General features: G+C 42.6%; 2 protein-coding genes across 2 annotated transcripts; one reads left to right on the plus strand and one right to left on the minus strand.

Annotated features, from left to right (window-relative positions):
- The first annotated feature begins 30 nt into the window (after nucleotides 1-30).
- On the plus strand, nucleotides 31-3,319 carry nudt8 (nudix hydrolase 8). The gene is made up of 5 exons (XM_084951339.1): nucleotides 31-157; nucleotides 874-1,698; nucleotides 1,792-1,924; nucleotides 2,265-2,342; nucleotides 2,574-3,319. Exons 2-5 carry the CDS (start codon nucleotides 875-877, stop codon nucleotides 2,757-2,759), a joined length of 1,221 nt encoding a protein of 406 aa, XP_084807465.1. The 5' UTR covers nucleotides 31-157; nucleotide 874; the 3' UTR covers nucleotides 2,760-3,319.
- On the minus strand, nucleotides 3,320-9,134 carry mfrp (membrane frizzled-related protein). The gene is made up of 13 exons (XM_084951340.1): nucleotides 9,078-9,134; nucleotides 7,739-7,847; nucleotides 7,236-7,373; nucleotides 6,856-7,023; nucleotides 6,564-6,783; nucleotides 6,047-6,177; nucleotides 5,836-5,961; nucleotides 5,079-5,155; nucleotides 4,772-4,920; nucleotides 4,521-4,651; nucleotides 4,302-4,436; nucleotides 3,940-4,067; nucleotides 3,320-3,834 (listed from the first exon to the last, which is right to left on the minus strand). Exons 1-13 carry the CDS (start codon nucleotides 9,129-9,131, stop codon nucleotides 3,610-3,612), a joined length of 1,791 nt encoding a protein of 596 aa, XP_084807466.1. The 5' UTR covers nucleotides 9,132-9,134; the 3' UTR covers nucleotides 3,320-3,609.
- Between the last annotated feature and the right edge of the window lie 1,239 nt (nucleotides 9,135-10,373).

Here is a 10,373-nt window from a genome sequence, read left to right on the forward strand (position 1 = left end):
GAGGGGACAAAGAAAGCACAACAGGCTAAGCTTGAATGTTGTGCAATAAGTTTGGCGTCATCACGACGTAGTGAGGGCAACACTGACGCGAGTGAAGCTAGCCGGCGCCATATTGACTGCTGGCAGCCGCCTAGCCGCTGCTGATTCAACTTTCAAGGTGAGCCTTTTCTGTGTTAAAATGACGTTTTACTGTCATACTTGGCACCTTGGTGTGTTTTCTGACATACAGTGAAACACGTTGGGGCTTTGTCATAAGCCAAATCTGAGTGTTAGCTTTGGGGTATGAGCTACTTCAGCTGTTTGGTTTTTGTTTTGATCGCTCGGTCAGTTAGCCTGCGTGCGCTCCTTACTCGTTTTGAAGACACTGAAGATTTTCTCGCCCAAAAAGCCTTCTTTGCATGGGTTTAGTTGGCGATGAGGAAGTCTGAACATTGACAATGTCATATTTTATATATATATCGTCATCACTGCTAACAAATGAATACAGCTAGCTAGCTAGCTACAGCTAACAACCAAAGTTTGGGAGAAACTTGAGCCAAACGTGAACTCCGTATTCGAAGCTAATATGTAATACGTTTCTGTGTCTTAACAGCTTTGAACAACAGTTAAACGTAACACCGAGATATGACAGTGAGAGCACATTGACCAGTATTGCTGTAGGTAGGTTTGGGTGAGCCTCTGATCTCGGTTAAGCCAGGGTATCTTCAGCCCTGTTTACCCATGTTATCTGATCCTTCACCTCCCCTGCTGGCAGAGACGAGCAGATTTCGGTTCATCTTTCACCTCTTTCAAGTTGGTTTAACTAGCTGATGAACACAACTAATTGACTAATACATTTGCGATCATATCTGTATGTTTTGTTTCCGTTTATAGGATGTTGGCAAGTTCTCGGATTCTGACTTGGTCTTGCCCCAAAAGATCATTACAGCTGTTAAGAGACTCTCATCTCTGTGGTTTTTCCGAGATCACATGTGCTGGATGGCAGGGAGCAAGTCACGAGAAAGGAAGGAGACACCCAGAAATAAGTGGAACAGGCACCCACAAGGATGGACCATCCACAGAGACTGTTTATAGTTCAGCACCAGTATCTTCTTGTAGCTTCAATTATAAGCTGAGACAGACACGGTTTGAAAACCTTCTATCCAAAGCCATTTTATTAAACCACCACCATTCTGCCTCTACAAAAACCAAACAAGTGTGTGATCCTGTGCGCACTTACTGGAACTGTTTAGTCAAAATAACCTGCCTTCAGCGCTGGAGAAAACCTTGGGACTTTCGCCTGCCTTCTTTTAGCCGCACCAGTAAGACTCAGTGTAGCCTTCTTCAAAGCCATTTAACTCATGGACAGGACTTCGTTAGACCTCTCAGCTTGTCAGCACATAGTCCCTGGACTTTAGAAAACAAGCACAATAAACCACAACTCCCTAGCCTCAGTTTCCACCAAACCATAGCTACTCATCAGGCTGCCACGTGCGTGTCGGATACCTGGAGAGATTGCTTATCCCCTGGGAATGAAAACAGATGTCGACAGCACTTGGGCCCTAACTTGAAGCTCTACAAGTTGCAGAAGGGGAGGAAAGAACGAAATCAGAGATGGGCATCCGTCCTGGTCTCCCTCTGCTCTCTTGATGGGGAGCCTGCATTTCTCTTCACCCTGCGGTCCAGCACTCTGAAGGGCAGGCACAAAGGAGATGTCAGGTTAGTGGTAGATTAGAAGCAGGCTATGTCTTAAATCTTACTTATTGGAGTACTTTATGAGTCCTGCCTTTTTTTTTTTTTTTTTTTGTCCAGCTTTGCTGGAGGAAAGAGCGATCCTTCAGACAGTGATGTGGTGGCCACAGCATTGCGGGAAGCCAGGGAGGAGCTGGGTGTAAATGTGGGAATAGAAAAGGTGTGGGGCGTTCTGAAGCCACTAAGAGATGCGGTGAGTGGAGCTGTGCTGGTAGAAATCTCAAGTAGAAATGCATATTAAAAAATAATTGACAAAATCATACCATATTTATGTTACCCTAAATAAGCACTTAGAGTCACTGTTTTTTTTGTAAATTCATTGTTTGGTTGATAAATAATGGTGAAAATTATTATGTGACATTGTAAGAGCTCTGTGTTGATTATTTGGTCTGACCATCTGCCCAAAATACCCAAAGATTCCTTATACAAGTAGATAAAATAGAAATGAGCAGGAATTTCTGTAAAAACCTTCAAAACATTCGAATATCTGAGATAAATTTGAATTAAAAATCTGTTCATGTGTTTCGGTCCAGTCGGGGATGGTTATTGCTCCTGTGCTGGCTAACCTCGGTCCTCTAGAGGAGCTGAACTTCAAACCAAACCCCGGGGAGGTACGATCATCTGCCATTTTCTGTCTGTTTGAAAAGAACAGGGTGAGACTAGAGTTGACTAGTCTCATGTTATTCTTGACCCTAATATATAGTACTGTGCAGAAGTCTTGAGCAACTCCTCATTGCTTTATATTTTGCTTCCAAGGAGCTGGACAATTTTTAAAAATATAATTACTCAAGCTGAATTGAATAAAAATGCCAAAAGTTTGAGAGTCTGTTTCCCGCTTCCAGGTGGATGAGATCTTCACCCTGTCCTTGTCTCACTTGTGTAACCCCCAAAACCGAGGCTACACACACTTCCGCACCGGTGACAAATACGGATACACTCTTCCGGTGTTTAGGAATGGCAAACATCGAGTGTGGGGCCTGACTGCTGTTGCCCTAGACCATACCCTGAAACTCATTGTCCCTCCATAATAGCGCACAATAACTGAACTCAACAACTGAAGGATTATTCTGACAAATATAAGCTTTGCACCAAGTGAATCTGAGCAAATCCAAAATAGTTTAATACAGCCGCTTTTGTTTTGGAAGGTAAATTCCTCTCTTGAATTTATTAGAGTGAGGAAGAAGCTCTTTCTGCTAGTGCACTTTCTGAGCCTTAAATTTGTATGATTGTTTAAAAATGAAAAGCAGGTGTTGGAAGCTTTTCTAAGGAAGAATGTGAACCTGGTGGGCCAACGTTATAATTTTACACCGAGTGATTCTTATTCAAACTCTTTACGTTTTTAGGTAAGTCTTGAAATTCTTTTAATTATTTCTATAATAAAAGTTACCACCTGGGTTGAAATAAATTCAGTGAGTTGCTTTCTCAGATCAATTATGTCACATGACTGTGAATTGTTAAATGTTTGTCAGTACCGCTGTGACAGCCTGTTTCCTGTGTTAGCTAACATTAGATCAACTGAAGTAATCCGAGTATTTAGGAGTGATGTGGTGTGTTGAAGAACAATGCAATAAACTTTGTTTTAAACATATTTTCTCTGCATGGTTTATTTAATTTACAAGATTGACATCAAAGCATTAAATAAATACGGCAATTTACAGTAAAACAGTCTGATTCCCGTCGGAGATCGAAAGCTTTCATTTTACTTAGCTGTCTACTTTAAAACTGCATGTGGTCTCATATATACTGAGCACATGTATTACAAACTGTGTTTAAAACTGTAAACCTTTGTTTCCACTAAGGTAAGTAAGGTCCTCGAACGCTCGGGTATTTCCTGCCTGGGCCTGATATGATCTCAAAGGTAACTGGACTGTCCCAGCTTTAAGGCAGTGAGCACTCCAAGGGGTCCTGTGAGTCTGGGAGAAGGTGGCAGTTGAAGGGCCAGCTGAAGGAAAAGAGATCCAGGGCTTGGCTGCATTGCTGCTCGGCCGAGGAGCAGACTGAGCGGCAGGGTTGGAGGACGCCGCCCTGAGGACTACACTGGGGCAGAAACATCCCACAAACCAGCCTCTGCAGAGGCTCAAAGCACGCCAGCTCCATCAGCACCTGGATGACAAAAGGAGAGGAGGGAGGATGGTTTGATGCCTGGTTTGAAACAGTTGCCAGCTACAGCTCCAGATGTCTGATGAAGCTTTTTGATGTGACTTTTACCCGATACTGTCCCAGGAGCGCGGCAGCTTCTCTCTGGTCAGCAATGGACAGCCAGATGTTGGGGAATGAGGTGAAGTTGTAGCTGAGGCCCCGACACATCTCTACTTCAATGTGCTCACAAGACGAGGCTACTTTCATGAGAGGAAATTATTCATTCAGAGAAACACTTATAAAATAGAAACCACAAAACCATGTTGACATAGAGGTGAAAAGTGGTAACATTTCTATTTTGCGGTTTTCTCAGAATATGAAGCCATCGGCAATTCCTGTTATTTCAACACTTAAGTTTCTTCCTGCTGCTTTTCATTGGCAGTGGAAACAAAAAGTGGCTGTGATTGAGGTCAGAGATAAACCAGACTCACTAAAGGGAGGATAGGTGGAGTTGCCACAGCCTTGTTCATCCGCACCATTGGGGCAGTCGTTCCAGCCGTCACACAGCCACTGCTGCTGAACACACTCCCCTGTGCTGCAGGCGAACTGCCTGGGGCCGCATGTCCCTTTAAAAATAAAAAGGATGTAAAAGAGGTTTATAGAAAGCTAATGCAAAAAAAAAATTGTAATATTAAAGCATGAAAACTCACTGCCCAGCACGGACACAGCCTGGTATGTTGCATTGAAGCCGCTGTCGGCCACTCCCTCATCAGCCACAAACACCACTGTCATGTGAGGGCCAGAGGAGGTCAGCTCTGGGGGGAAGGTGGTACCACAAAACCTGGCACAAAGGGAGAAGAGACACAAAAGGTACTCCAGAAAACTGGTTGTTTAACTTGCACGAAGGGAAATGTGTTTGTCCTTAGTTACCCTCAGAATAAAAGACTGTGGCACTTCTCACCTTCCGAGGACTCTTCCAGCTCCGGTGCTGACGCTGTCATGCACCTCCACATAGTCAAACTCACACACATCCTGAGTCTCCAGGCTGAAGTTTCTGAAGCTCAGCGTGATCACGTGACCCTCCTCAACAGATATATGCCATATACACAACTGGAAAACATCAGATTAGTGGAGAAAACTGCGTGGTGTGGTGTGGCTGTCGGACTGAGAATGTGTTATGCATGTGGAAGTACTTCTGAATCTTTATAATTTTGTGTTTTCAATTACTATTAGGATTATTTTTCAGTTTGAATGGTTTAGAATGTAACCTGCTGGTGAGGGTAAGGCCCGGGGTGGTTTGGACTTGCCAGGTAACCATACGGCCCAATCTTCTGCCCACCGCATTCTGTGAAAAAGAAAAGCATCTCTTCAGTGGCTCCCTGTTAATCCCAGAATTGAATTAAATCCTTCTCTGCATATACAAGGTCTTGAATAATCAGGCCCCATGTTTTCTTCAAGACCTCATAGTACCATATCAACTCAATAGGGCACTTTGCTCTCAGACTGCTGGTTTACTTGTGGTTCCTAGGGTATTTAAAAAGCAGAAAAGGAGGCAGAGCCTTCAGCTTTCAGGCCTCTCTTCAATGGAACCAGCTGCCAGTTTGGATTCGGGAGACAGACACCCTCTCCACTTTTAAGATTAGGCTTAGCACTTTCCTTTTTGTTAAATCTTATAGTTAGGGATTGATCAGGTGACCCTGGATCCCTTAGCTACACTGCAATAGACTAGGCTAACTGCTGGGGGATTCTTATGATGCAGATGATGGCCGCCCCTCCCTGATTGTGGTTCTGCTGGAGGTTTCTTCCTGTTAAAAGGGAGTTTTTCCTTCCAACTGTTATCAAGTGTTTGCTCGTAGGGGTTCATCTGGTTGTTGGGATTTTCTCTGTTATTGTAGGGTCTTCATCTTCCAATATAAAGCACCTTGAGGTGACAGTTGTGATCCGATGTTATATAAATAAAAGTGAGTTGAATTGTGACCTTTGACCTTTCCTGATTCTGTTTTAGTTCCATCCGTGGACTCTCACCCTTGTGCTTGTGGCTGCAGTTTGCCTCGTCCATCTGGTCATGGCAGTTTGGATGACCGTCGCACACAGACACAGGCAGCAGGCAGCGGCCGCCGTCGCACATGAACTCTTCTCTGGAGCAGCTTTCTGAGAAAACACAACGTGCTAACTTGAACATGGTTGCAAAACATATACAAGAGTGAACACGTGCTCCCACATGCAGGCTACTGACTGTGTCCGGGGAGTACCGCCCTGTACTGGGCAGTGAAGCCATTGCCTGCGATGCTGCCATCAGAGTGGAAGGTGACCCACACCGTACTGCTGTTTGTGTTGACCGTCGGTGGCGCTACGTTACCACAGAACCTGCAAGGGAGACATTTCTTTTTGATCAGTCTCATTCTTGTTCAGCTTTGGATTGAACTTTGTGCCTGAGCCATGCAGCTATACATTCTTAAAAGGATTTGTAAGCAGGAAATGTGTTACGTAGTTAGAGGAATTTAATGAATCACGTTACGACACTGTCCAGGAATGTGAGCAAAAAGGTCAACGTGTTGATATGTACAAAATTTCCAAAAACCCTTCAGTACCTGGAAGCACTTTCCAATGATGCACAGGCTTTTGGCGCCATCTATCAGCAGTTTAGTGAAACAGCATAATGCTCCTACTCTGATCGTGTATAAAAATGTTGCTTGTGGAAATATGGAGGTGTGAATGATGTTCATAAGAAGGTATGTTTCATGATCGCTGACCTGGTGACCACAGAAGTCTGCTCGATCTGCTCCCGCACCTCCACCCAGTCAAACAGGCAAGGAGAGGGTCCCTCCACGGTCAAAGAGGAGACATGAATCTGGACCAGGTAGGGGGGCGGGACCTGAATCACCCACACACACAGCGAGTTTGGGGGGTAGGACGCAGGGTGATTTGGAGAGCTGAAACTTCCTTCAGTGTCAGTTAAAACACCTCCACATCCTGAGAGGCAGAGAGAGAGAGCTTGTGTCTTAGGTCAACAAAAAGTATTTCGGGTAGAGAGGCCAGACCTACTTGGTTCAGATGGAGGGATTCTGGCAGGTTGTGGTGCAGCTGTACTGTCCTCTTTACTTCTATTGATAGGGACTGTAGGTAAAGTTTGGGACTGTCCATCTCCTGCATGCTGTAGACCTGAAGTGGCAGTGGTCAGCACCTGATCCTTCATTGCCTGGTTCTTTATCTCTAAATAAGGAAGCAAATACATCTGGGTCAGAAGATTTTTATGATGTGCAGTGAGAGCTAGTCATGCTGAGAAACCTTTAAACTCCAGTATCTGTGAGTTCATGGTGTACTTTGAGATTTTAGCATGGATCCTGGGTTTATGAAATCACTCAATCCTTTTAATCAGTTTGAGATTGTGGTAATGAAGCAGTTGATGTGCAGCAGTGACTCACGTGTGAGAATGAGGACCAGCATCAGTCCTAGGGCTGCTAATAGGAGCAGGACAACAGCAGAGACCACTACCACCCCCCAACCGCAGCCCGGAGCACGCACACGCATCACACACACACCGAAAAATCCCCAGACTAGGCCTGAAAGAAATGCATAGAACATCTGTAATCTCCTTTTTTTCCACTTTGTTTTCTTCTTTTTTGTTTTTCAAGAACTGTATTCTGGGAAATGCATTCATTTGGAAATAAGGACATCACTGAAAACTTCCAAACTCACCACGTCTATTTAAAGTTGACATAACCCAATGACATCACTATGATATGTTTATGGGATTTGTTTCCTTTGAGAATAGCTAAAGAAGGCATCAACTGTACACTTTTTACAACTTGAGTACAACTATTATGAGGCCACATTTACCTATATTTCAAGAAAACTGAGCTTAAGTGATAAAATTATGACGTTAGGGTAGAGGCACAAGAAGCAGCAAGCTGATTGGCTGACTCACTTGCTCCTGGCGGTTTGATTGGCTCAGGAGTAGAAGAGGATGTCCTGAATCCCTCCACCCTCTCCTCCTTCTCCCCCTCCAGCTCAAAGGCGGGATTGCAAAAGACATTCTGCGGATGTAAAAATCAAAGATTCACACAAGTGCTGGTTTTAAAAACAGCTTTTTTAAACTCTTCCTCTGCTTTCAAATAAAAAGCAACGAAACACATCTTCAGTTATTAGAACACACACATCTTATGGTTCCATTTCACTGCTGGTCGGGTTACATATAACATTTCATATGACACTGACCCATCATTACCTTCAGATCTGGTTAGCCAGATATCTGACTCCTTTGTGGCTAAATGTCCAGGTATGTTAACCAGCTAGTTACTGTGGAAGTTAGTTTTTGCTACCAAAAAAAGGATATTCTAACTGCATCACTGAAAAATTTCAAATAATTTTCTCAGAAGCTTGTGTTAATGAGTTGAAAGTTTGAGATATAAAAATTTGTTTTTCAGCAGTGTAAACAGCTTCTATATGTTATTGATTGTGTCTGATGTTTGCGTGGGAACCCTGCTCTTTGTTATTGCTTTAAAGTTAGCGACTTGCTAAAAGAAAAAAAAAAAAGCAGCAATGAGTAAAAGTTACAGAAACTAAACTATGACCGGGTAAGAACGTCTTTGTGAGATCACCAGTGTGCTTAGACACTTTTCTCACATTGCTGTTTTGTAAAAATTCAAAAAAGCAAACAAATCGTTATAGTATCATAAGAAATGTCCAGGAAAGAGCCAGAGTTTGCAAAGCCACACAGTGGGCATAGATATATTTGCAGTATACTCAAACAGCAAAAGTTTGTTTTCTAGACTACAAATACATGTTTCAAAGCAGAGGCAGAATGTGCAGGACAATAACTGCCAACATGGTCTCTTAAGCCTATTAGCAGGTCACTTAATGTGCAGACATTTTACACTGGACTACCTTTCTATTCTTGTTTCAACAATATTACCCAGTCTTCATCATCTGAAGTGAAACCCTTAACTGATTAATCTCCACAACAGCTGAATGGCTTTACTCTAAAGGCTGACAGCTGTGGAAAACAAGCTCGACAGCAGCCTTGAGCTGGGATTGTTTTGTCAAACCAAACTCCTTAAGCTCTTAAAACTAGATTTTGATATAAGGCCTTTCCACAAATTACTGAAGTCCAAGTGATGCTGACTAAAGCTCGGGATCTGAGCCTTTAGAACATTTGCCCATTTTGGTAATTCAACTACAACCAGGAAAATTGGCACAGTAGCTCCATAACATATCCGGTTAAAATCCAAAAACATGGGGAGTCAAAATCAACATATCCTACTCACCTTATAAATGTCTGAGGAGTCAGGGTATACAGCGACTTGGCTGAGTTCAGACATCTTTACTCTCTCAGTGCGCTCCTCTTCTTAAAGGCTCCAATGTTGTTCTGAAAACATTTGGGATATGATCCTGAAGATATCCTTTTATCCGTGAGGGAATTTTAAAGATGTTCCCCTGAGTTTTCTTGTCATTGTTCACTTTTTTGCCCTGACTGCAAACCTCCACATGAGCTGTGAAAGCCTACAGCGCTCAATCCCCCAGCACAGCACAGTCCTTTGTTTAGACCCCATCAAAAATGGGGCCTAAACACTGCTAGAAATGAGAGAAAAGTACAATCAAATTCCGATCTTCAGCAGTAGAGATGACTGTGGTTGCTGTCTGTCTAGTTTATCGCAGTAATTATTATTATTTTCTTTTACGTGTGTTTGTGTGCCTGGTTAAAAAGGTTTTAGAAACTTGCTCACATTGCTGAGCAAATCCTTGTCAGGTGAGAGGACTGAGCCCTGGAGGAGGCGGGAAGAAGGGCAGGGAATGCCAAAGATGGGGTTGGGGTGGAGGTGCAGGGGTCCCTGTTAAATCTCGGTAATCCCCTTAATGATGGTTTAAGCTCCTAAAATGTTTCACTGAAATGTGCACCTGCGCACAGCCGAGTGAGCAAACACAAACACACGAGAACGCTGCTGCAGAGACGGAGCAGTCTCAGTCATCTAACAGGGATTCTGGGTAAGATGGCACCATAGCAACGACGGCAGCGTTCAGTGTGGAGAAGCAGGAGTGACATCTGATTGTAAGATCTGAAACTGTGTGTTGTGCCAAAAACTGATCATCTGAAAAGAAGTGATTTATGATATTTGTGTTTTTTTAAAGGTCTAATCTCTTTCTTTTTAAAACATTTAAAAAATAATGTAAAAAAATAGGTTTTAGTTTAATTATTTTATTTAAATTGTGCTTTTTATGGACCCTCTGTGTTTTAAATATATATTTTTATTTTTTGGATCAATTATTATTATTATTATTTATTCATGTTTGTGTTTTATTATTTTATTTTATTTATTTTTCTGTAATTTTATTCTGTCCTTAATGTTTGGTCAGCATTTACTGTTTCAAAGTGCTTTATAAATAAAGTTGGCTTGGCTTGGCTAAATAGACTGCAGTGAACATGATGTAGGAAGGAGTTATACTGTATATAAAATGACCTGTTTTGAAAGTATCTTTATGACTCTGCATTGTTTTACATACATTATAATGAATCCAGTCCTTTTTGGTCCCTTAAAGTGTGTTTATAGAATTGTTATGTTACA

This window comes from Perissodus microlepis, chromosome 14 (genome assembly GCF_051167445.1).
Source record: "Perissodus microlepis isolate ML-2025 ecotype Zambia chromosome 14, ASM5116744v1, whole genome shotgun sequence".
In the NCBI taxonomy this organism is placed as follows: domain Eukaryota; kingdom Metazoa; phylum Chordata; class Actinopteri; order Cichliformes; family Cichlidae; genus Perissodus; species Perissodus microlepis.

Coding starts and splice junctions, on each gene's coding strand:
- nudt8 (XM_084951339.1), top strand. CDS start 875: ATGTTGGCAAGTTCTCGGATTCTGACTTGGTCTTGCCCCAAAAGATCA. Junction 1,699..1,791: donor AGGCACAAAGGAGATGTCAG/GTTAGTGGTAGA, acceptor TTTTTTGTCCAG/CTTTGCTGGAGGAAAGAGCG. Junction 2,343..2,573: donor TCAAACCAAACCCCGGGGAG/GTACGATCATCT, acceptor TCCCGCTTCCAG/GTGGATGAGATCTTCACCCT.
- mfrp (XM_084951340.1), bottom strand. CDS start 9,131: ATGTCTGAACTCAGCCAAGTCGCTGTATACCCTGACTCCTCAGACATT. Junction 4,437..4,520: donor GGCTGTGTCCGTGCTGGGCA/GTGAGTTTTCAT, acceptor TTATTTTTAAAG/GGACATGCGGCCCCAGGCAG. Junction 4,068..4,301: donor CTCCACCTATCCTCCCTTTA/GTGAGTCTGGTT, acceptor TCATGAAAGTAG/CCTCGTCTTGTGAGCACATT.